The 27,232-nt window shown below is 39.6% G+C and overlaps 2 protein-coding genes across 2 annotated transcripts; both read left to right on the forward strand.

The window, feature by feature from the left end:
• The first annotated feature begins 181 nt into the window (after window positions 1–181).
• On the forward strand, window positions 182–16,056 carry rabep1 (rabaptin, RAB GTPase binding effector protein 1). Its single transcript, XM_077592943.1, has 18 exons — window positions 182–476; window positions 1,738–1,866; window positions 1,947–2,150; window positions 2,860–3,020; window positions 3,609–3,728; window positions 3,946–4,081; window positions 5,688–5,866; window positions 5,951–6,061; window positions 7,140–7,592; window positions 8,406–8,510; window positions 8,586–8,702; window positions 9,916–10,014; window positions 10,074–10,214; window positions 11,371–11,560; window positions 12,366–12,421; window positions 12,616–12,714; window positions 13,293–13,409; window positions 14,176–16,056. Exons 1-18 carry the CDS (start codon window positions 431–433, stop codon window positions 14,275–14,277), a joined length of 2,565 nt encoding a protein of 854 aa, XP_077449069.1. The 5' UTR covers window positions 182–430; the 3' UTR covers window positions 14,278–16,056.
• A 1,875-nt stretch (window positions 16,057–17,931) lies between these two features.
• Window positions 17,932–24,186, forward strand: mpzl1l (myelin protein zero-like 1 like). Its single transcript, XM_077593084.1, has 6 exons — window positions 17,932–18,196; window positions 20,238–20,419; window positions 20,502–20,709; window positions 21,948–22,077; window positions 23,486–23,591; window positions 23,696–24,186. The coding sequence occupies exons 1-6, from the start codon at window positions 18,142–18,144 to the stop codon at window positions 23,789–23,791; spliced, it is 777 nt and encodes a 258-aa protein (XP_077449210.1). The 5' UTR covers window positions 17,932–18,141; the 3' UTR covers window positions 23,792–24,186.
• The last annotated feature ends 3,046 nt before the right edge of the window (window positions 24,187–27,232 follow it).

Here is a 27,232-nt window from a genome sequence, read left to right on the forward strand (position 1 = left end):
AAACAATTAAATGTATATATTTTTAATTCATGCAATTAAAAAAAGAAGTAAAACCTTTCCTGATCAATGCGCAAAACGATTAGTATTCTGTATTTTTCCTCACAAAGCGCTCAGTTGAACACTTATTTTGAAAGTAAAAACCGGAATATTGCAGATACATTTTACATTTAAAGACCAAATAAGGTGTTGAAGTAGAAAAATTGTAATACTAAGATGTACTATAGTTAGAATATCAAACTGAGGTTTATAGACATTTTATTGCACATTACACAACTAAATCCACTTTTATACACTAACTTTGAAGGCTCAACCGGACGTGGCTTTTTTTCCTCTAGCTTGCTTGACTGCGGCTGTCATGTTGTTAGCCTATCTTTTGGGACACTCCTAGCTCGGACCCTCTTCCTACATCGTCAAGATCCCCCACGAAAGCATGGCCGATCAGGCCTCGGGACCTCCCCTGTCATCCCACCATGACGGTAATATTTCTTGTGGTTTGTAACACGTCTGTCTGTGCAACGCTGCTTAATAGCGAGCGGCCTCTGCATCTTCTGACAGCATTAGCCTATTAGCCTCCCCATTGGGCGACGTGTCGGGCAGACGTACACACGAAACAGTGCATGTCACTCGTTATTAACTCATGTTGTTGCTATATATTGATATGGTTTATAAATAAATAACATGTGGCAGATTTCCATAGCGATCCACATTGATTTTCACTGGCTAGACGCTGGATGTTGTGCTAACCTGCTAAGTGTTATCATGCAGCGTAAACTGCGACCTAAGCGGCTCATTAGAGCTGATTATCATTATGGGTAATAAGACTCACATGTTATTTTGCACACCAAATAATTTGTGTTTTCATTTTTCGTCAGTTTACATTCCTCAGCTTGCAAGATTCCACTTTTTCCTCGATAATTTTCAACATCAAATTGGACATACATGTAGATACAAAAACTGCATTTTCATCCTCCTTTAACATTTCTCGTTCGTTCCACTTCAAAACGATCCAAAAATATAATTCAGCAAGTTAAGGACAATTTTGAAATTCCTTTCACGTTTTATTCACTGTAATACATTGTGTATAAATTAGGAATTTTTGGTCATTATTTTTGTTTATTAATTGTAGGTATGTATTATTTTATCTATATATTTATTTATGTATTACTTATTTATTAATGTATTTATTACCTATTTGTTTATGTCTAAAATGTCTTTTCCTGTGTCTGTATTCTCACCCTCTTGTTACTGTGACAATGAAATTACCCAAATACGAGATGAATAAAATTATCTAATCTAATCTAATATTACATATACATACATGCAAACAATTCCAGGTATCATACAAACACATACATCAAAAAATCAACAAAAATGTGCAACATTTAGGTTCATATTGCACTGGAGAACGCAGTATCCAAGAAAAATGACAGTTCGTATTGAACATTATTTTTTCTAAATCAATCCAAATATGCTGTGCGTGTCTTTAACCAACGCTTAACTATAAATCAATGCAAGTTGAAACTTCTGTTGACATTATTAGAAAGGCTTGTTCATAGATGTAGTGATCCCGTCGTGTTTGTCGTCACTTGTGTTGGGTGCAGGAGCTAAAGTTTAAATGTAAACAAGCAACTTTATTTAGATTTTGATTTTTTTAGACGCAATGAAATGAATCTTCGTCTTTCTGTGGTAGTGACAGATCTGTCCGGCCTGCTAACGTTGACATTTGTCGCTTATCAGATGAGCTCCGGCAGCAAGTGGAGACTCTGCAGCGGGAGAAGGCAGAATTCGGCAAAGTCAAGCAGCAACTGGAGGCCGAGTTCAACCAGAAGAGAGCCAAGCTCAAAGATCTCTACGTAGCCAAAGAGCGTAAGTGGGCGTCGGTCTTCTGTCTGGAGGCGGTGCAGTCACAGATTTTATTGACCTGTGCTGATTTTCCATGAATGCAGAGGATTTCAAAAAGCAGATGTCGGCGCTGGAGTCGACCCAGGCTGAGCTGAGCTCGGTCCAGGTCCAGCTAGAGCAGGCCCGCTCTGAGATCGAGACCATCAAGGCGGTGGCCACGGTGTCAGAGAACACTAAACAAGAGGCCATTGACCAAGTCCGTGGCCAGTGGCAGGAGGAAGTGGCGTCGCTGCAAGCTATCATGAAAGGTACAATAATAGATGTTTTTAAGCCAGAGATTAAGTTAAACTCAATTTTTGCGCCGGTCACGTAATTGTTTTACTTTCCTTTGGCTATTATGTTAGCCACAATGACTGGAATGATTGACAACTAATTGATTATGAAGGGAATTAACAACTATTTTGATTATCAATGAATTGTTTAGACTTTGTTGACCAAATCATTGTCCAAATTCCTGTTTCATATTGCAATTAAAAAAACAACAACAATCTTCCGCTTTTGTTGATTGTTTTTATTTACATTTATAGTTTCAAAAACAAAAAGGTAAAAACATTGTCCATATAAATTTTTTTTATTTGAGAATGGGTGTCAAATAACAATGATATAATAATATAGTCGTTTTGTTTTTGGAAATTTTATTCTTAACATATTTATTTAAAATTTAAAATAGGGAGAATTTAATATATTTCTATATTCCCTACTAGTCTTTCACGAATAAACACACTTATATATTGACACTTTAAATTTATTCCTATTTTTACTCTTGTTGCCGTCATCTATTTCGATTTCTTTACTTTTTTGTTTTAAATACTTTTATCTCGTGTCCAGCACTTTGTTCGACTGCTGTCCTTTCAAATGTGCTTTATTTAATTAACTTTTATTTGGCTTGAGGACTACATAAATGTTCTTTCTATTTTACTTCGTTGTGAGGCTTGTTTTTGTCACGTCCTGCCTCAGATACGGTTCGTGAGTACGAGGTCCAGTTCCTCCAGCGTCTGGACCAGGAGAGAGCCCAGTGGGGCCAGTACCGCGACGCCATGGAGAGGGAAATGGGGGACCTTAGGCGGCGCCTCACTGATGGGCAAGAGGAGCAAAACCTGGAGAATGATATGAAAAAGGTGCACATCACATGTTCACCTTTGCGAGAACCAATATGCATGCTGTTTAAAAACTCTAACAAACAAAAAACTACTTTAAGCACAAATGACAACAGGTTCCAAATTCAAACCATCGCCATAATTGGGGGTACTCTACCTCATTTGAGATTGAGGGTTCAATCCCTGTTTTATTTTTATTCCGGGTATGCTGGTTTCCTCCCATATATCAAAATCATGGTTTGAACACTCAAAATTGCCCCCAGGTATGAGTGCGAGCATGAAAGGTTGCCCCCTCTTCTTGTGCTCTATGATTGGCTGTCAACCAATTCAGGGTCTCCCCTGCCTGCTGCCCATAGTTGACTAAGATAGGCTCCAGCACCCCTACGACTGTTGTAAGGATAAGCATAACAGAAAATAAATGAATGATTTTTTTTGGTGTGTTTAAAAAAAATCTGCCTTTTACAAGAATAATCCTGACTTTATTCCTGTCAGGTTGCCATTACCAAGTTATATCAAGTCAGAATGATTGTAATTAAATATAATCATGACAAAAATAAAGTCATTTTGTTATATTTTGGACTACTTTTGACCGTGATAAACTCTTTGAAGGCTCAGGAAGATGCAGAAAAGCTGCGCTCGGTAGTCATGCCAATGGAACAGGAGATTGGGATACTCAAAGCCAAGCTTTCCACGGCTGAAGATAGAATCAAAGAACTGGAGGCATCCAAGGTGCACATTTTCACTTTACGTAAAATACATCTTTTTTTAAAATTTACATCACTTTTAGAAAAATGTTGACTTGTCAAAAACATTTAACATGTTCAAGTAGCCAAAAAATACAATTGTCAGGAGAATTATCCTAAATTCATCATTTTCATCTTTCTAAAGTTCTGTTAATATTGTAAAAAAAAGAAAAAAATAATGATAAAATGATCTCCTTTGAAAGGTGAAGGAGCTCAACCATGTTTTGGAGGCGGAGAAATCATGTCGCACAGACTTGGAGATGTACGTGGCTGTGCTCAACACGCAGAAGTCCGTCCTGCAAGAGGATGCCGAAAAACTACGAAAAGAGCTTCATGAAGGTACGCGTTCTTCGTTGTAATGCACATTTCGTCCCACCAACTCACCCTTCAAAAAGCAGTTTTTTATGCATGTATGAAGCCGATGAGTCCATCACTCAGTCCACGTGGTTCGAAATAATTCTGAGCTGAAACTGAAAACAGGACATAAAAAAACAAGGCCATAAACCAGAATCAATTATTATTCAAAATATTTTAAAAAATATCAAATATATTAATAATAATAGGATTTTTCAGACTACGGTGGACCACAATCCATTCCATTGTATTTTCCTTCATAACTAAAAATACTGAATTCCAGTTTTTCCATGCAACGTGACCGTAATAAATGTTACCCCTAAATAATAACCCATAGCATCATTTTTAAGGCAAAACAGTCTGAAAAAGAAATTAATAATAATAGTATTTTTCAAACTACGGTGGACCACAATCCATTCCATTGTAATTTCCTCCATAACAGAAATACTGAATTCCAGTTATTCCATGCAACATGACCGTAATAAATGTTACCCCTAAATAATAACCCATAATTTTTAAAGCAAAACAGTCTGAAAAAGAAATCAAAAATACAAAAGCTGTTATTTTTGTACAAGCACTAAAGATGAGAGCTGAGGAGAGAGAACATACATAAGATAGCATAAAATGAACAAAACAAAAATTTTGCTGCAAGAACACTGGGAAACATAATTAATGCTCGCTTCCAAGCACAAATGACCCAGATGCAATTTGATACCAAATTCTATCACCGTATGTAACGAGGATTAGCGGCAGGTGGTCAGATGGGGAATTCTGTTTATGTGAGATGTCCGTATGCCATCTGTTACCAGCATACATTTATAATATTATGAAATAATACCTTTACAAGAATAAAGTTGTATTTTTTAGCAGTAAACAGATGTTAGATCTTACAATTTGGTGCCATTCATTACATTAGTATATTGATAAATAGCTCGTGACCGGATGATTTGCCGAAAGACGTTTCGCCGACAGACGTTTGGCCGACGGACAGGTCGCCGAATGGACGTTTCGCCGAACAGACGTTTCGCCGAAACGGGGTTCGCGCGCTCGCCCCGCCCCCGGATCGTGTGTGTACATGTTTTTCAACCTCGGCCCGCGGGCCATATACGGCCCATTACAGATAACATTCATTTTTTCTGGATTTATAATTTCATTACAGTAGTACTTACTGTTACTACTACTTTATTTTCTCTATTTCTTCTGTCACGTACTGTTCTGTGTGATCTCCAAATGGCTACTACTTTAAATGCAAGGATAAAATAAAAAAATGTTAAAAATTGGCAGCACATTGTAGTGTAGTACTTACTTGTATTTAGAAATATGTCCAGCGGGGGGCAGTACATGCCCTTGTTATTCCTAAATGAATGTTATCTGTAACGGGCTATATATGGCCCATGGGCCGAGGTTGAAAAACATGTACACACACGATCCGGGGGCGGGGCGAGCGCGCGAATCCCGTTTCGGCGAAACGTCCATTTGGCGACCTGTCCGTCGGCCAAACGTCCGTCGGCCAAACGTCTTTCGGCGAATCATCCGAGTACCTAAATAGCTTTGGTAAGGGAAAAATCATATTTTTGGGGTTCGGCTCCAGTGTGCCATAAGCTGGAACTGGAACGGCAGCAGCACAACCAGTTGAAGCACACGTGGCAGCGAGCCAACGACCAGTTCCTGGAGTCTCAGCGCCTCCTCATGAGGGACATGCAGAGGATCGAGAGCGTGCTCTCCTCTGAGCAGCTGCGGCAGGTGGAGGAGATGAAAAAGAAAGACCAGGTCGACTTTTAACATGGGGTACCCCTGATTGATGTATGAAATAAGCGCAAAAAATCCTGATGTCGTGTTTATTACGGCTTCCAGGAGGAAGACGAGAAGGAGCGATTAAGCCAAGTGAAGGATTTGCATGACGAAGATGCCACGGACAACACGGAGCCTTTGGAAGATATCTTCCTGGGGATGAGCATCGATGAGGTAACCGGTTACATGCCTCTTTACACTGTGACGTTATTCAATATTTCCAGTGAGTACACAGGGCGTCACACACTATTCTTAGAGTACTTTTATGGCATATTTTGTCATTTTTGTATTAAAGGTGAATGAGGGAATGATCATTTTTTTCAGCTTACGAGTTAAGGGGACAAACAACACTCTTATCATATGCATCCCAGAATCTTGTTTGATAAATTAAAAATGAACCATGGAATGCATTTTATATGTAAACTATGGAGAAATGCATAAAAATGTCAGTATTTCCAGGAAATGGCGGTCATTAGTGCCGGGAAATGTATTATCAATGCTAGTTCTATATTTTGGCCATCTAATTTGAATATTCCAGATTGGCTACCCTTCATGATGTCAGTAATTGTAACCCATTGTCTAATGTTTGTGTGTGTCATTTTATTGTGTCTACAACTTTATTTTCTCGATCATCAGAATTCAAAGAAACTTGTGATTGGAATTCTTAAATTCTTTGAACAATCATCAATGACTAATTGATGTCTTTCCCTTTTATCTACTGTCATATGATTAGCACACACTACTAATTCACTGAAATCTTGGTTGCTGTAAACTGCACATGGTCATAATTGCACAAATGCACTTTTCTATTTCTATAAGAGACACGCTCACACTCATAATTAGGGGCAATTTAGAGTGTCCAATTAGCCGATCATGCATGTTTTTGGAATGTGGGAGGAAACCGGAGTACCCAGAGAAAACCCACGCAAGCCTAGGTAGAACATGCAAACTCCACAAAAGAGGACTGACCTGAAATCAAATCCAGGACGCCTGAACTGTGAAGCCGACGTGCTAACCACTCACCTGCTGGGCCGCCCTAGTAATAATAATAAGAAATCATGTTTTTTCGTCATAATCTTAGTAAAACTAAGTCGAAAAAAGGTTGGTGTGAAGTTGTGTTTATAACCTGTATTTATTTATATGATGACCTGTATGTATTTTGTATGATTTTGTAATGAAAAAAAGTTAATCCATTTTTACGTGGTGCTGCTCTCTTTTCTCCTAATATTTATTCTTTTTTTTCCCCGGTCAGCCGCCAACCAACCTCAGCGCCCACGGCTCCTTGCACTCCCTGGATGCTGACGTGGTGACGGGCGGTCTATTGGACCCCTACAAGGAGAACCTCCGCAGGGTCCAGTCCACGGACAGCCTGGGCTCGTCCCCGTCCATCCAGCAAGGCCTAAACCTCAAAGCCAAATCGGCTAGTTACTTGGACGAGTCGGACTTCGGGCCTCTTGTGGGGGCCGACTGCGGCACGGCTGACGTCGGCTCGGGCGAGACGTGGTCCACCAGCTCCGTCAAACTCACGGCCAGCCACTTCCTCCTCACAAAAGACCAGGAGAAGGCCATCAAGGCCATGACGCCCGAGCAGGAGGAGACAGCGTCGCTGCTGTCCAGTATCTCGCAAGCTCCCGACACTGCTTTCTTGCCCCCCGCGGGGTACCGACTGGTCAGCGACAGCGAATGGAACCTGCTACAACAAGAGGTGCGCTAAATACATTATAATTTTGGTGTAATGGAATTAAAAATGGGTTTTGTTATTGAAAACATCTTAGTCATATAAAATAAATCTATAAAGCAGCATTAATCTCTCTGAGTTTCATAACAAACTCATTTTAGGAGATTACCCTTTAAAATAAAGGACACATTTGGGGGAAAATACAGCAAACTGCATGTTTGACAAAGGCTCTGTGTGCCCTCCACTAACATCCAAGGTTAAAACATTTCAGAGGTAAAATCATAGAAAATATGCGATAATAACACCAATTCTTACAATGCAATAAACATAAAAAAGGCATCTTTCAATATTGTTATTAAAAAATGACAGAGATAGGAAATCACTTTCGTATTACCAGAATATTGCAATTGATTTAAATAATAGTAGATTCTTGTAAGCTTAGTAAGATAATAATAATTTATCCTAATAGTATTCTTGTTCATCCACATTTTGCATTAAACTGTTTTACTTTTAAAAATTGCAATTAAATGATGTTCACCTGGAACCCAAGGAACACAATTATCATAATCTTATGTTTCAAAATAAGAAAGATGAAGTCACATTGTATTTATTCAAACTTGAATTTTACTTTTCTTTATTCATAATAGTAATAATAATTTTCCATTCAAACGTGCAAGTGATTGATGATTAATATTCCAAGTTGTGTACCAACCGGCCTAGTAATGACTTCCATTGTGACTCAGCTCTGTATTAACAATAAAAAAAAAATCACATCTACATTATGTACTTTTGACATCTAATGATGTGCATATTATTATTTTTTTTTTTTGGGCAACTCAGGTAAAGAACGCAGGTCGAAAATTGGGCCGGCGCTGCGACATGTGCTCCAACTACGAGAAGCAACTACAGGTCATCCAGCGTCAAGAGGCCGACACGCGAGATCAGGTCTCCCTCACGTCGTGCCTCGTACATTTCGGCCATTTTGACCAGTAGAGTGTTCACGCGGGATGCTTTCTGCAGGTCAAGAAACTCCAGGCGATGCTCCGGCAGGCTAATGATCATCTGGAGAAAACAATGATGGAGAAGCAAAATCTGGAAGATTCTGTGAAGTTAGGGAACGAGGAAACCACTGCCAAGGTGATATGCGTGCATATTCTAAAGTAGGGGTGGGGTCTCCTAACTGAAATCTACAATGGCAACTTTCAGAAAAATCAAAAACTGCAACGGCCAGATTTTGAAATCGCTCACTTTCATTTGTTAATCCCTGAATCGGAAGGGAGTTAAAAACTCTGGGTTTTTAAAATGCATTTTCATTAAAGTTTTAACTCTATGGCTGCCATTGACAGCAATAGATATCCAATCTGTATTGACGAATGCTCAAACTGGATTGGACGTCTGTCACTCAATGCCAGGCTTCCCAGTTGAAATTCATTTGCTATCTTTAACTAATGATGGTAGTGAATGAATTAGGGCTACAAGCAACAACATAATTTAGAGGAATAAGAATTCACCCCCCCCCCCCCCCCCCCCCCCCCCAAAAAAAAAAATAATTTTGCAAATAATAACCAAAATAGTTCAATTCATCACAATGGAATCATTTTTATATTGGTTTTTGAGTGCAAAACAAAATACTGAAATTCTAGTTTGCCCCTTTGACATGTTATAAAGTTTTGACCGCTCTATCCTTCAAGTGACTACCTATATCTGGTGTTAAAACTGAGAAGATCAACACAATGTAAACTGAATTAAAGATACGTCCATAATTCATCATTTGTTGGGGGCCAATGATATCTGGGCGGCCGGCCCCACTTGGCCTGCGGGTTGTAGTTTGGACACCTTTGGTCTAAAGCACATGTGTCAAAGTGGCGGCCCGGGGGCCAAATCTGGCCCGCCGCATCATTTTGTGTGTCCCGGGAAAGTAAATCATGAGTGCCGACTTTCTGTTTTAGGTTCAAATTAAAATGAAGAGTTTAGAATTATATTAAATTTCCTGATTTTCCCTCTTTTAAATCAATAATTGTAATTTTTTTTATCAATTTTTTCTGTGTTTTTAGTTCAAAAATCATTTTGTAAAATCTAAAAATATATTTTAAAAAAGCTACAATAAACATTGTTTTAGATCTATAAAAAACTGAATATTCAGGGCCTTTAATCCAGTTCATTTAATCCATTCATTTAAAAAAAATCTAAATATTATATCTAAAATGGTCCGGCCCACATGAAATTGAGTTGACGTTAACGCAGCCCGCGAACCAACCCGAGTCTGACACCCCTGGTCTAAAGCAATCCAAAATGAAAGTAGCCTCTAATATTTGAACCAAACTAAGGCAATTGTCATTCTGCATGGCAGGTGTCTGCCCTCATTCAGCGAGTCCAGGAGTCTGAAACGCTGCTCAGCACACTCCAGGAAGCCTTTGGTGAAGCAAAGAGGAACACTCGGGCGCAGATGGTGAGCCTCTGGCAATGCTTTAAGCCAAAAGAAAGTCTTTATTTTGGTCTGGTTTCAAGGCTGTGCTGGTGCAGTCACGGGAGAAAGTTGCCGACGAGCTGATCCGACTCCAGCGGGATAACGAAAGCCTGCAGGGAAAACGCCGTCTCCACACGGAGCTTCTGCAGCAAGATGGCTTCATCATGCCTGAAACTGTGCAAGTACGTCACTCCTAGATGACAGAGTATAGAATGAGGCATTAGAGCGGCGTCAAACTTCACATGACAACATGAAAACAAGTTCACGCTGTCTTCCGAAGCTTTTTTTCTGTGAAAATGATCAGATTGTTACAAAGACATAGCATATTAAAAATAATGATTTGAGCTTGTGCTCAACTCTAACCACATCTGTTTGCGAGTGTAACTCACATCACAAGTGGCGTTGTCATTTTCTTTGTTTGAACACTTTGTTTTTGCATACTTAACTGCTTTGAGCAACCGTTTTTCACGTAAAGGTCATTTATATTAAATGTCGTCGCTTCCTTTAAATCAGCAAACAGTTGATACAAACAGTGCATACCTAGATTCTCACTATGTTCCCACTCCGATTGTGCGTGTGCGGTCGATTGGTCGCCGGTCTTTTGGTCGCGGTCTTTTGGTCGCCCGGACCCAAACAACGGGTGACCAAAAGACCGGCGACCAAAAGACTGGCAACAAAACAAGGTAAAACAACACAGTCTACGCATCAATAAAAGCCAACAATGGTCCTGAGCAGTTTCACTGAGCCAACGTGTGAGTGTATAAGAGTTTGTATGTACATGCGTTGTCCCTTTAAGAAGGGACGTCAGTCAGGGTCTTAACAAGTTCTCTAACAAAACACAATAAAAGTCCGGGAAATTTGGTGCTTTTCTTTAGCCTAATATTAATAGGGCATTAAGTATGACTAAATAGTAATTTGCAGTTTGTATTTAGGGAATTTGAGCAACAATTTAAATGGTAATTATCAATAACCTTCCGGGCGACCAATTGACCGTGTACCCCGATTGTGCATACCCTTGAGGAAAACAAACAAACATTCTCTTCTGAATAAAGCTATAAAATATCAAAATGTGGAGAAAGTGAAAGCCCACACTGAGGGAGTAAACGCGGGGGTGTTAAGTACTTGAGTTGTGTTTTTAGCGGCATGTTATCATCGTGGGGCTTGTTGAATCACTGATAAGTTGAAAAGAACACCTGAGGCGCCTCCTCCACACAAAAAACAAGTCAAAAATGTGTCAGAATAGAAATGTGTGAAGGCGTAGTTACTGTAAAAAAAGTACATTTACAGTAAGGAAATATTGTAACATGCTGATGTTATCAATGTGGTGTGTCATCTCAGGAACTCCAAGCGACGGTGCTGCAACTGCGCGAGGAAACGGTGTCCCTGCGAACGTCTGCCGAGCACGCCGAGGAGAAGCTCAAGGCGGAGATCCTCTTCCTCAAGGAACAGATCCAAGCGGAGCAGTGCCTCAAGGAGAACCTGGAGGACACGCTGCAGATGGAGATCGAGGGCTGCAAGGAAGAATTAGGTGAGCCTCCTTTACCGATCGCAGCTCCGTGAAGTGTTGGCAACACGAGAGGTTCTTTTGGAAAAGGTCCACGCCATGCTTATCGTGTTTGTATTTACATCCTTTTCTGGTTTTGCTCTTGCCCCCCCCACATTGTCACTCAAGACGTCTCAGAAGGTACGAGTAAGTCACTCAGACTTGTTTAACGACACTAACGTAGCAGAACCTCCAAAGTAGAGTGACTCAAAAAGAAAGAATAGCAGTAAATGAGTGCCATTGACGACCATGAATGTCTATTGCCGTCAATAGCAACCAATAGTAATAGTTTAAGCGGGGACCTAATCGATATATTACAGGAAGTGGATTGTGTTCCACTTTGACGATTGGCGTGTGCACTCTGGTGGTCTGAACTAATATAGTGGTGATTCTTTAATTATTTGTTTTTTTCCTCATAGTGTGAACTAAGGTTGAGCAATATGATCATAAAATGAAATACTTCTTTTCCCCCCTATTTTCACTCACTCTTTTAATAAGGCTCATTTCAATCCAGAAACGGCATCCTTTCGTCATCTTTGTAGAATTTTGATTGATTAGCTCATGTTCTTGGTGTTTTTAGGTTACTGCACATCTGCCCTCAACATAAACTCTTGTTTAATAATACCAACAAAGAGTCCTTTGTCTTTTAGGACAGTGCTCGTCCTCGTCTTTCTCTTTTAAATTCACCACCCGCAGTTTGGTGGAAGAAACGTTGAGAGCATGATGAGTCATGATAGCACTATTTTTACGAGGATTTTTCTATTCCTGTCAACCTGTCTTTTCCCAACAGCTTGCTTCTCCAGTTTGAAGGCGGAACTGGAGCGGATAAAGGCAGAGAGGGAACAGGTTCGTCTATCAAATTGCAGTTTGCTCACATGATTCACTCGTTTTTTTGTTTTTTTTTTTGCTATTGTCAGCGATAGCCATCTAATCTGTTTTTGACATCTATTGCCATTGATTACACGAATAAACGCCAAATAGTATTTGAAACAATCCGTGTAGTACTAGTATTGTGCTTGACACCTTTTTTTTTTGCGTAGTTGCAACGCAGTTTATCGCAAAAGACGGAGATGCTGGAAAACATCCAAGTTTTGAAGATCAGTCTGGAACGGCAGCTAAAAGAGCTCAACACAGCCAAGGTTGGTTTCCTACTAAAAGAAAGATTTTGGATTGGATTGGATTGGATAACTTCGCGTATTCGGGGAATTTCATTGTGACAGTCGTTTTTTGTGACTCTGCATATTCTCTACCTCGGTCACAGTCTGCAGAAGTTCCCCATCTCGTGGAAGACTTCCTGTGTGTGGTTCTAGTTTTTGTCCAACTTTATAACGTCTTTTTGAGTCTATCCGTTTTTGCTACCGAAACCAAGATGGCGCCGTTCAAGTGGCAGCCGGTGGCGGTAGCTCCGTCCACTCTTGCTCGTTTTGTGTTTTTGCTGCTTTTCTGTCTTAATAATTTGATTTGGTGATTCTTAATGATCCCATTGACATTTATTTGCTTTGTACTTTGTGCTTTTGCTTTGTTGTTCTGCGGCCTTTTCAACTTTACTGTCTAACTTATAACTATGCCTTTCTTGCTACTGTCACAATGAAATTTCCCGAATACGGAATGAATAAAGTTATCCAATCCAACCCAATTTAAAAAAATACTGTCATATTAGAGGTAGAGCAGCAGATATGGTTGAAGATTGTTCTAATTAAGACCCAATTTAATGTAGGGTGCGCTAGAGAGTCAAGTGTTTGAAGAGAAAGACAAAGCTCAGCGTTTGCAAACGGAACTGGACGTCAGCGAGCAGGTCCAGAAGGACTTTGTCAAGCTTTCGCAGACGCTACAGGTAACGACTTGAAGATCAACATAAGTCGTCTTGAAATGTTAAATAAATGCAAGCTGACAATAACCCTTCTCTCATTTGCTTCAGGCGCAAGCTTGAATCTATAATATTTTGAATACATTCATAAGATTCTATAGCAAGTAACAAATGATTTTTTCCAATGTCCAAATGTGGACCATCTTTTTTGATCTCATCTGATTTTACCGTCATTTATTTCAAGCTATATGATTTTTAAAAGACTTTCATCGAGACCAGGGGTCGGGAACCTTTTTGAAATTCCTTTGACAACATTGTTACGCTGTTGCTAAACAATGAATATCAATGAGTTCAATGAGTATCAATCAGAGAATGAATGCAGAAGACTCAAATCAATGCCACAGTTCCGACGTCACGTTCCTATTGGTCCGTTCGGGACTCGGCTCCCTCACCAGCAGTTTCCATATTTTAGCTCAGAGCCATATGCACCCATCAAAAGAGCCACGTGTGGCTCCCGAGCCATAGGTTCCCTACCCCTGATCTAGACCATGCAACACAATATCACCAAGCACATTTGGCAACATGAATTGAATTAGTTTTCAAATACTGTGACATGAGATGCCAAGAATAATTTATGATGATCCATTTAAAAAGAGGACCACCGTGATACCCATTGAGCTGGCCTCCATTAATTTGAGAGACGATAAGGAGTCTTAAGAGTTGGTCAGAATTAATTGCACTTTTTGGAGTCTACAAATTCCATTCTCTGGTTTGGTGGCCAATTTGTGCACAGGTGCAGATGGAACGAATACGACAGGCGGACTCTTTGGAGCGAATCAGACTCATTCTCAACGACACCAACTTGACTGACATCAACCAGCTACCGGATACATGATAGGGTGCTGGTGGGCCTAGTATTCCAACCTGAGAACATTGGTGATCCTCTTCTTCTTCCTCCTCCTCCTCCTCTTCCTCATACCCACCATAGAAGAAGAGCGAGCAGGTAGGAAGGAGTGGCGGCGGCCATTTTTGTGTACATTCAATGGCGGAGGCGTGATGAAGAACACTACTAAAAACACGGCAAATGTTCAGACAAATGGAAATCCCATCTTGCCTGTGGACAACTCTTTCCTACTGTAGATATGACTGTATTAATTCAATTGAAGAAATTCTCTGATTAGCTTTAAAAAAATAACAAAATGGTGGTTTTGAAGCACTTTTTCCTTACTGGGTAACAACTTACTCACCACAAGATTCTTCATCTTCAATGTTGGTAGATGTTAGGAGTTACTAAACTGGGTCCAGAGAGCAAGAAGACACATTTGCAAGTTTTTAAATAACGAACAAGTTGTAAAAGACAAAAGATTACTCCTTACCTTATCTTAGGTGACAGATCACATCTTAATATTATGAAGCAAACCTTTTTCATCTTTATTTCTCAGATGCTTGTCCTTCGATTTCATATTTGAACTTTATTGTGGAACAATACAACATTATAATAACATTTTGTCCCAGGGGTGCCTTGAGATATGAGTTTAATGCAAAATACTCTTAAGTACAGTCCAAAATCATCTTTTAAATGAATAGAAATGCAATGACTGTTCCAACCTTTCCCCTTTAAAAAAATGCATTTTTTTTAATATAGTCTTTAAAAAAAAAAGAAAATGTACAGATTTTGGCGTTAATGCAATTTCTTGAACATTGTGCAGCTCCAATTATCAGTGGTCATATTAATATCTCGTATCGTAATAAACGCCTACGATTGGTCACTTGTATCTCAAGGTACTTCAGTATTGCCCCTATCCACACACATTTTTAGAACATAAGATGTTAAGCGCATAACTTTTTAACTAATTGAATTTACAATCCCAACAAGATGGCGTGTGGGTTTCTAGACCCAAAATGTCTGAGAATCCAATCTTTCTAGCCTACAGCAAAACCATAAGATAAAGGTTTTATTATATATTAATGTTGCAAAGAGTCCTATTCGCCAGGCAAAACTACTGTTTTGTTTCTTTGTTTTTTTTAATTCACAAATTCAGTGAAGAAACCTGTGACATGTGGATTTTATTCTTCAAATTTCAATCCCCCCACTCCCTAAAGTCCTCAGGTAAGTACACACTGTATAACAGGAGAGCCTCCAAAGTAGAACGCAATCAGGAGATTTAGTTTTAGGCTAAATTAATCTTCTGCTAAGACCTTCACTGCCATGGACGTTTACATTTGTCAACTAAGGAAGTGCTTGGAAAAAGGAGGGCAGTGGTTAAACAGTAAAAGTACTCGACGACAAAACAAGATCTCAGGAGTCGTGTTTAACTTTGAACTTCAGAAATCTTCGGTTTTTGAGCGGGTTCCACTTTGGAGGTGGAGAGCGGGGTTATGCTTTTGATAGCTTTTAATCTGCCAATTTAGAAGACTAGAAAGATGTTGGCCGCCATTAGGAGCCAGTATGAATATGAATGCTCTATAATCATAAAGTGGTGTCCCCTATCATTCCTGGACATTTTTTTGTTGTTGTCATTGAACATCTGGTCAATTTCTACGTTAAACTAATCAGGCATAGCATTCACACAAATACTGTACTTTGTTAAATTAATTATATGTATTTATTGCATTTGTTTTTGTACAAACAGGTTGGTCAAGTAACATGATTAAAGTGGAACCTTTAACAGTATTAGTAGTGGGTATGTCATGTGTTATACAGTTATTTATTTGGCAATTTTTAACACCTCAATGGCTGTTTTTTCAGACATCTACCCCATAGAGCAGGGGTGTCCAAACTTTTTGCAAAGAGGGCCAGATTTGGTAAGGTGAAAATGTGTGGGGGCCGACTATTTAGCCTGACATTCTTTGAATGTAGTAGTAGTAACTAACCATGGAAATTTGACCGTTATGGTTTTTTTACGGTGGAACAAACAGAAACAAATAAATCCGTTCCTCTTGTTTGGCCGTTCAGACTCTGGAGGTCCAGAAGCTCTTCACTCACGTTCATGTCATTGTCCACTCCTCTTAAAAAGATCAGTAACTGAGCGGTGTCGGACGCATCCGTGCTTTCATCGCACGCTAACGAGAAAAAGTCAAACTCAGTTCCTTTTGCCTCTAACTGTCTCTTAATATCTAATGAAACGTCTTCAATTCTCCGTACCACTGTATTACGAGCCAGGCAAATATTGGCAAACTCTTGCTTCTTCGCGGGACAAATTTTCTCAACCATTTTCATTACACAGTCTTTAATAAATTCACCCTCAGTGAAAGGTTTGCAGTGCTTTGCAATCAGCGTTGCCACGTCGTAGCTTGCCTTTGTGGCATTTTCATTTGACTCACGGACTCTTGTGAAAAAGCTTTGCTGTGCCGTTAAAACAGCTTCCAGTTGCTTCACTTTTTCACCGCGTTTGTTCCCAGTTAGCTTGTCGTAGCTAGCATGTTTCGTCTGGTAGTGCCTCTTGATGTTGAATTCCTTGAAAACAGCCAGTCACTTGGCAAATTAGGCAGACACAGTTGTTTCGTATTTCAGTGAAAAAATACTCAAATTTCCACTTGTCCTGGAAGCGGCGGCCCTCGCGGTCAACTTTCCTTTTTTTGTTTACAGACGCCATGTTAGAAATGTGCTGGGCTGAAACGATCACGCAAGGTCAAGGGTCACGGCGGCCAGAGTGCGGCCACAGGGCTACTGCCATCTTCTGGTGAAATGAAAAATATGAAAAATAGCTTTTTGTACACATGTATTTTATACTGTGGTCAACAGTGCTGGCGGGCCGCATATTATTGATTTCATGATGAAAAAAAAAAAAAAAAAAAAAAAATATTAAAAAAAAAAAAAAAAAAAAAAAATATTAAAAAAAAAAAAAAAAAAAAACATTCATGATAGAGGCCGCGGGCCGGTAAAAATTTGTCCACGGGCCGCAATTGGCCCGCGGGCCGGACTTTGGACATGCCTGCCATAGAGTATTGGCTGGAATGTCTCTCATCTCATTTTCTAAACTGCTTTATCCTCAATAGGGTTGCAGGGGGTGCTGGAGCCTATCTGACACCCTGAAATGGCCATTCACTCTCACACTCATACCTAGGGGCAATTTAGAATGTGCAATCAGCCTACTATGCATGTCTTTGGAATGTGGGAGGGAACCAGAGTACCCTGAGAAAACCCATGCAGGCCCGTGGAGAACATACAAACAGGTGGACTGACCTGGATTTGAACCCATGTCCCCCACTGTGAGGCCGACACATTAACCACTCATCACTGTGCCGCCCACTGGTCTTGTTGGTGCACAAAAATGATCATATGCTGGATTTTTGGGCAGGTTTGGGATATGTAATAATATGAGGCCATCACATATTTCTATTATGGGTTGAATTACCTTCTGAAGGAATTGGTAATCACGATGTATGATAAAAATGAGTGGAAAAGTCACTGCCACATCCAACATGGGGAATTTTCTCCCTCTTTTTAGTCGCTAGTTGTACCAAACTACTTTGGATCTCCACCATCGACGTTGATGCAATACGGAGATTGGACAACAGGGCGGCGACAAGTAGTATCGAGCATACACCCACCCACCCGCGAAGAAGAAGAAGACCTTTGATAGGGTGGGGAAAAAGAAAAATCTGAATCTCCCCGTTTTTTAACAACAATACTGTATTGAAGACGAGAGCCTGGACACAATCATCCGTTTACGTCTTTTACTTAGAACCAAGTGTGCAACAACACAGACGCCAAAGTACGCATGCGCGTAATAGGTTGGAATACGCTACAAACAGCATGGAGCTTCATCGGCGTGTTTTATTGATTGGATTTTTGATATTTATTCTCTCAGGTAAGTGCCATTTACTGATTAAACATGTATTTTTGGGGTGGGTTGTGATTTCAGGACACACGACGACGTTGTCTCGGGTATCGGGTACGGATACACCTTCATGCTCGACACCTTCGCGCAATTCGCTTGTAAATATCCGTTTTATGTTTACATAAGCTCGATCGGATCCCGAATCTGTTCGGTTTACTGTTATTAGGCTTTATGTTGTGTTTTAATCGGAGTGAACAGGTTGCCCGTGTTGGAGAAAATCGGACCAAAACACAAGCCATGTTGGCCGCATCACAGCCTTGGTTTGTTAGTCCGTACAATTTCGCTAAAAAACATTAATTTTCCGATTAAAAAACGTACCAGTGGGTTTCTAGTTGAAGTTTATAAAAACGCACAGGAAAAATCTGAAAGGAAGTTGAAAAAAACCCAGATATAAGCAATCACGTGCTGGTCATCCTGTCCACTATCTCGTTTTATTTGGTTGTTAGATTATTTTTTCTTTTTAAATGAGTCTCTTAGTAGTTATTAAAATTTATTTTGTGGTTGAATTCATTCTCATAGTTAGGGATAGCGTACTTCCTGTTTTGCCTTGGCTTTGTTCCTAATTGTTGTTATTTAAATGTGGAATAACGTCATATGTGACAATATAGCGAAGAAAGGCTCTTTGGTGGTGTCTTTGATGTTAGCAATTCAATGCTGTGGTAGATTTGACAGTTTTTAATGGCAGTATAGGGTTATATGTGACAATATGTATAGAAGAAAGGCTCTTTGATGCTGTCTGTGATGTTATCTTTGATGTTAGCAATCCAATGCGGAGGTAGATTTGACAATGTTTTTAATGGCAGTTAGGGTTGGATAGATAGGTATCCGGTGTTTTTCGTTTTTCAATTAAACTCCTCCCTTATATTTGAATGATACTCTTATGTGCACCAATACACATTTCCCCCAATAATAACATTCCTTTCAAATTCCTATTTGTTTTTGAAATAAAAATTACTATATCTAACAACAGATCCTTATACAAATTAGATCTGTTTTTTTTCCCAGGCAATTCATGTTTGATGACATTGTTTCCAAATTTGATGTGACCTTTTTTGATAACATTTCAGTCTTTATGGGTTGTAATATATTATCAAATTTGAAGCTAGAGGTCAGTTTGTAGTATGGAGAACTTTTACTTCCCTATTTGATGTTGCAAAATGATGAATTGCAAACATACAGACACTCCCCTACTTACGAATGAGTTACGTTCCGAGCGATTGTTCGTAAGTTGCTTCAGTGCTATATTTTGTATTATAATTTATGTTTAAGGCCTATATAAGTATATTGAAGGTTTATATAAGTATGTTTAAGGCTTGTATAAGTAACACACAGTATGTACATGAACGTAATAAGATAAATAAAATGAAGTTTAACTTTTGGAAGATGTACTCGATGCTTAAGGAGATGATGGAGGAGGAGGAGGAAGAGGAGGATTTTATATCATGAGAGGGTCTTCGTCGTCGCTGGAATGGCCTTCAAAAGTTACTTCCAACTCCGTAACTTCAATGTAGGAAGAAGTTGAGGGTCGAGGAGAAGAAGATGAGGGTTGATGAGTATCTTCCTTGGAGGATTTACTAGAAACTGACCGAAAGAAGCGAGCTAACGACGATTGCACAGTTTTCTTCTTTTTTTTTCATCATAAATGATGAGGTAGCACTGTATGGCATCATTCAATTGATTTGCAACCTTTGTGCAACGTTCAATATTTGGGTCTTGCCCCTCGGCCAAGAGTTCCGTCTCAAATTTCTTCATGGGGACAGGCATTTCTTCCTCCTCCTCGACACGTTGCTGTTGCTATTAGCGGCGGAAAGAAGCACTACTCGGAAAAAGGCGCGCAATACAAAATCTAACTTACAGCATCTCTTTCCGAATATTTTTCGACATATGCCATATGCGCAGACATGTTCGTATGTACCGTTGTTCGTATCCCAAATGTTTGTAAGTAGGGGAGCGTTTGTACTTTTATGTAGCTGCGTGGTTCTTTAACACTTGACAACTGCGTCTTTTTCAGCATCGGCGCCGACGCTAGCCGTTGACATCTTCACCGAGCCTGAGGTGATAGTGGAAAATGGGACAGAGTGTGTGCTGCGCTGCACCTTCAAGACCAACGAGGTGGTCACCAAACACACTACAGTCGCCTGGAACTTCCTGTCCAGTCAACCAGGCAACCTGTTCCACAAGGAGTCCCGCCCGGTAAGTGTGTTATTTCACAAAATGCCAAAGAAAATTCCCGGGCGACCGTGAAATGAGCCCCACTTTCCTCCTCTCGTGGCAGATCGTTTACGCTTACGATGGGACGGTGGACCTGCTGACGGAGTTTAAGGGCCGGGTGCAGTTCATCGGCGACATTAACAAGAAGGACGTTTCCATACGGATAAACCCGGTGCAGTTCGGTGACAACGGCACATACTTCTGCGACGTCAAGAATCCGCCCGATTTCTCTGGCACGCGGGCGCAAACGGAGTTACGCGTCGTTTTGAAAGGTGATATTTTATGAGTCGCTAGCGGTGCACTGATCACCAAATTTTGAAAATCCCGACCTGCCCAATTATTCCTTTTTCGCATCCCGATTTTCTGGGGTATAAGCAGCAGTCTCTTTTTAAAAATTGTAATCAATCTTGTTTTTTTTCTAAAACAAGATCCCCTTTGAACCAATACTGCTTTTTTAAACCGCACATGCAGTAATGCCCACAAAATATAATTGACATATTCAAATACCTTTCTTTCCAAATGACTAAATTACACCAAAATTAAACTGCAGTATTATTTTGCTTACCAAAAAGAAAATGTGGAGAATTAACGAAAAGGATAAATTCATTGTCTACTAAAAAGTCTTTGATTTTTGTTTTTTGAATCGTAATGCCTTTTAATCTTGATTAAGTGGCAAACGTTACATTTGTTAACATTTTGTATTCTAAATGGAGGAAAATACCCAGCAAGTACATGTGTATGCTCATATTAATGCCCGCTAATGCAACCAAATGCTAATAGGCTAATCTCGTGCACCTTGGTGCCTGAAATCAGCTGGGATAGGCTCCAGCACCCCCGCGACCTTTGTGAGGATAAGATGTTCAGAAAATGAATGAATGAAAGGAATGCCTAAAAAAATTAATAGACTGTCCGTGGTCAGAGAGGAAAAAACATATTTAAGTTGCATTTGAATATTAGTTGGATGTCGAGCCAAATTTATTGTTTGGAAAATACGGTATTAAATGAAAGGAGTGTATAGGAGGAGAAATCCTTAAGTTTGTAAAGTCAAATTATTGAAATTGGTAACGAAATTAGCATGAGAATCTCCAATATACTTTATATTGTTATGCGTTTTTTTAAAATAATGTCTTGTTGGATTACTGTTTACAAAAATTTGATGGTAATTGGATTGGATTGGACAACTTTATTCATCCCGTATTTGGGAAATTTCATTGTGACAGTACCAAGAGGGTGAATAGGCAGAACAACAAAGCAAAAGCACAAAGTACAAAGCAAATCAAAGTAAATGGGATCATAAAGAATCACCAAATCAAATCATTAAGACAGAAAAGCAGCAAAAACACAAAAACGAGGGATATTTTTGGGATGTATAATGAAAACTTTCACCTAGTAAAATATACTTTACCAGGGAATCTTCCGCATGACTTGCAAATGACCGACACTGTGACTTTGCTATGTTATGAATATGTATTTTTGATATCTTTGAATGTCTGTCTTGGTATTTGTGCAGGAGCTCTCCCCCGGGCTACCACTCCTGTTATCGTAGGAGCCGTGTGCGGAGTTGTGCTGCTGCTGGTTCTCATCCTGGTCGCCGTGTGCATCGTGATAAAGGTGCTTCACAGTCGCCACGATTACGAAGGGTAGGTGGCGCTAGCTCTCATTTCCGCAATGTACGTTTAGCCTTTTTACGCGTGTACTTATGTAGAGAAATGAGCTGCTCTTTTACGCAACGCACATAAAAATGGGGGCTGTTGGTCTTTGTAGTCTAATCTTTCCAGGTGAACTTTTTTTTTAATATGACCTATAATAAGCCCTTCTGACATTTGATCTGTTTATACTGCCACATGACTTTTCCAATATGCTGCATACTGCTATTTGTATGGCGTTAACTGCGAACTGGCGAATTTAGGGTGTACAGTAATCCCTCGAATATCGCTGTCAATGTAGACCAGACATGGGCGCAATAATCGAAAAATCGCCAATTGAGTCCGATCGATGGATGGATGGATGGATGGATGGATATATTTTTAAATAATTAAGTGTTAAAAAAATCAAAGTAGTGAAATTGATAATCAAGGGATTACTGTAATCAGACAAAAACGCTTGTCAGTTTTGACAATTCTACTCAAATGGAGTTCACCTGCTAAAGTCTTAGTTCATTCAATTGTAGAGATAGTGCATCTAACTGTGTTATGTGATTGAATAATTGAATAATCCTTGTTGAATAATCTTGCTTTTCTAACTGTATAAACACAGTTTAGACCCTTTCTAACACATTGCATGACTATATGAGCCTGAAGTTTCTTCTTGGCATTCGGGCATAATGATCTTACCAAGCTGGGGAAAAATGGGAAAACAATGTGTGTTAAACCAACTTGTCTATCTTTGGGGTTGCTGTTTGCACTGGTGTCGCTCGCTTGCCTCCATCTATTTGTTTCTTAACATCATTGTTCATCCCACTTTTACGCTGCACTAACCCATAGCATGCTAATAATCAACCCGTAAAGCACGATGTTGTCGCTTTCAACTAATCGAAGCCAAACATGATCGATTTAGAAGGAAAAATTGTCACATTTATTAGGGACCAGAAAAAAAACAAGCCTTTTAATCACAATAAAATGGAGAACACTATTTCGGTGTCTGTTAAGGTAACATATTAACAGTTATTTAACTGTAAGCCAGTGGTTCTCAGACTTTTCTTGCTGAATGCTACCATCAGGATCAAAGTGAACAAAATACCAAAGTGTACAAGGCCAAAATGTTCAGAAAAAACACTACAGGTACTGTTTGAGTATTAACAATGTACTGTAAAGTAATTCCACATGATTTACGAGTCATACAAAATGACGTAGCAGACCGAATCCAGCCCCCGCACCTTATGTTTGACACCTGTAAGTCGAAAACAGTGCTCCCAAAAATTGTCGTACTTCTGCTTCATCGCCTCACCTGCTCATCACCGTCTGTTTTGCTTTTTGTCATTTTTTTGTGTCCATTTGCTCCGTGTCTCTCCATCGTGCACCAACGTGGCAAACGGTAACCCCAAACTAGATGTATAAACTTGGAAAGCGCGCGCACCCCGCCGCCGCATCCGATAAAGAAGACGGAGCCCAAGGTGGAGGGCCCCCTCAGTGTCAGCCCCCCGGGCCAAGCGCAGGTAGGAGCCGAGGGGGCTGGTGCAAATCCCTGGGCAAGAAAAAGAAAAATAGTGTTCGCTTGCAACGTTCCCAGTGGTGAAATATCTTCTTTTTTTTGCGGCAGGGCCCGGTGATATACGTCCAGCTGGACCACTCGGGCAGCAAAAGCTCCTTCCACAAGATGGAGCCGGTGGTCTACGCCGACATTCGCAAAAACTGAAACGGACGGACGGAGGAGACGCGCGCAACTAGATGTGGAGAAACCCAAGCACTCAAGTAACGGACCGCTGGTGTCAGCTACTCTCGGGGACGCTTTGGTTTCTTTCTTTTTTGATTTTCTGCCTCTCTTTCTTTGCCATCACGTCCCTTGTTACATTTTCACATTTTTTTCTTGATACGCTCGTTCTTTTGAATTCTTTATCACTAAACAGGGACACGTTGATAGACATTTCCACCACCATTTTGCATTCCTTCCTCAGCCTTTAAGATATATGAAATGGACCAATGGCTACGCTTTTAACGCTTCACCTTTTTGATGTTGTTTTGACGGTTTAGAATAGGTATTTAAATGAACGTTTTGACATTCATATCATAAAGTTTATTCATAATTTTTTACTAGGCTTGATTTTTTTCCGCCTTACATGGATGAAGGGTTTAAAGTACATTTATTATTCAGCAATATTGGGGATGTTTAACACCATATTTTTTTCCGGATGGATTTCAGTACAAGTGCTCCAATTTGAAGTATTCATCAATAATTATACCTCATAACTAAATACCACTAGCACTTCTGGTAATGAACTCAACTGACCTTTGGTCAGAAAAGTTACATTTTTTGACTTTCCAACAAACTACTATTGAACCACTCCTTTGAAGAATTTATTTTTTTTGTTACTTGTCACTGGTACCTTCCACTAAAGCCCATCTCTAACAAAAAATGTACGATTTATTTTTATAAATTGCTCGCTATTTGCAAATGACTATTTTTGGTCATTTAAAAAAATCCATAAACAAAAGTAACACATTTTAGGTCATGTAGGCCCACAATATAGACATTTTGTATAAAAAGGGTGGGCTACATGACCCAAAATGCGATCTTAATTATTGTTATATATATTTTTTATTATGAATCATTTTTAATTTATTTTTTTCTATTAATATAAAAAGTATACAGTGGTACCTCGAGATACAAGCTTAATTCGTTCCGGGACTGAGCTTGTTATGTCTCGTAACGTTTCCCATTGAAATGAACTAAAAACAAATTAATTTGTTCCAACCCTCTGAAAAAAACACCAAAAACAGGATATTGGATTGGAAAAAATGTTTTATTTCTTCTAATTCGCCATCTATTAACAAAGTAACACATAACTAGTGGTTTAATATGACTAAAATGTGTTTAATAGTACTAAAATTATACAGATTTCGAAGGGGGGAGAGAGAGAAACGCATGGCGACGCGCTGGTAAAATAACAAACACATTTAAATGAAATTGCATTACGATGCAGACACACTCAAAAATAAGTTTAATCTAACCTTACACTAAACTTAATTCTAATGTTGTATTAAAGTTTGATACCTTTCTTCTCCCGGGTTGGCTCTATTTGCCCCGCCTCCACCCTGACTTTCACTATCGATGGACTGTTTGCTTTTGTATTCCCTTCAAAATATTCTGAAAATGATGTATACAAATGTCCTCACAATAGGATAACGCACGACCACTTGCCAACGAGAAGTAGCATATATAGCGCTCGTATTAGCGATCGATTCGCAATGACTAATGGGGAAAAAAAAACACTGAAAAAATGCAACGCTCCGCCCAGTGCTCGCAGAGACATTACAAAGAGGGAGTTGCGACCAGAGACATTACACGAGGGAGTTGCGGGGAGAGAGACAGTGCCCTTGATGTTCTTATGGGCAGCACCTCGCGTCCGCTGTCTGCTCGTATATCAAAATTTGTCTTGTATCTCAAGATAAATATTTGCCCAAAATTTTACTCGTATCTCGAAATGCTCATATGTCGAGGTACCACTATAAGAAAATGTGAATAAAAAAACACTGATTATCCCCCCCCAAACATTCTAAACTCAACCTCCCCACTTTAATATTGAACTCACTAACAACGATTGATGACTAATTCACTTCAACTGGAAGGACTGACTTTGAACGCTTTTCAATGGGTACTTGGACGTTTGGTCGAAAGACGTTTGGTCGAACGGACGTTTGGTCGAATGGACGATTGGTCGCCGGGTTGTTACTGTTGAAACCAGCTCTCAAATATATAATCATGAGAGAGAGTGAGTTTAATATCTAAATATCTGATATCAAAATATCAACAGTAAACTCGCTGTCATAATTTGACAGCGAGCGAACCCAGCGACCAAACGTCCGGTCGACCAAACGTCTGTTCTACCAAACGTCCGTTCTACCAAACGTCCGGTCGACCAAACGTCTTTCGGCGAAACGTCCGGTCACGGTTTCTCAGTGACTTTGCCACCGGTAGGCGTCCAATCCATTTTGACTAGGAGGGCTGATAGGTCGCTCCTATTCTTTCCCAGTCAAAATGGATTGGATGTCTAAGTATCCCCTTCAACGGTAGCCAGTCAATTCTAATCAAGTTTTGGAATGTCAGCTTTGGTTTCCATGACAACTGACGCAATACATTTCTTTCACTGGGAACTTTCTTTCAGAAAAAAAAATGCAAACACTTTAAACTGGTGCTGCATTCAGGTAAAATCGTAAAACGCAAGTTGCCGCCAACATAATTTGGTAGCTGAGTAAGGAATAAGGTTTCATGGCAGCGAATGGCGAATGGCTTTTGCATGTATCCTCACTAACGTGGTTTGCGCGAAATTCGCGCAAAAGTAGTACATTTTACCATTTAAGAAATAACGTGCATGTTAGAAATTCAGTTTGCATGTTTCTACTAATATGATGAGCTTATGACAAAATGCTTGTTGATGTGGAAGCATTTTATTTCATTTCACAATTGGGCCAAATATCATCTGTTGCAGCTTTAAAATGTCTTTTAACATGTGGATTTTTTTATGCCAAAACTGCGTTCCTGTGAATGAAGTGTCGTCGACGTGTTCCGGGGAAAAAAAAGACGCGTACTTTATGTGTACTCTTTACTGTAAGCGCATTCCCGTCGTCCTAATGGTGATGTAAAGTATAAATTATTTTTAAACAAAGGCGGTTGTCGTTGCGCTTTTTGGCTTTCTGTGCTAAATAGTTGTTTTCTGGTGTAAAAAAAAAAGTGCACTACGTCTGAAATATGGAACACAAAACCTGCCCTGTGATTTATTTTTTATTTTTGTATGACTGGCCACTCTTTTGAAGAAAAAAAAACTGGATTGTTGTACATTTAGTGCCTTTTACATTTCATCAGCTAACTTGAACGTCTACTTCCTCGCTTAGAAAAGATGAGATTCATTTATTTTTTGCGGTTATTGTATGTATTTTTTTATATGCGTGATAGGCTGTGCTGTATCCACTTGTTCAAATTTTATAAAAAAAATGATTCTGGCCAGATGTTTTGCTTTTAATTTTTAGTTTGTTGTACCTGACATCTTCAAGCTTTTCAGAGTCTGCGCTCAAAATGTCTTCTGAACCAAATTTGCTGTTTTAACCCGATCAAATAAACCAAATGTATTCAGTGGATACT

Source organism: Stigmatopora argus, chromosome 22 (assembly GCF_051989625.1).
Source record: "Stigmatopora argus isolate UIUO_Sarg chromosome 22, RoL_Sarg_1.0, whole genome shotgun sequence".
Lineage (NCBI taxonomy): Eukaryota > Metazoa > Chordata > Actinopteri > Syngnathiformes > Syngnathidae > Stigmatopora > Stigmatopora argus.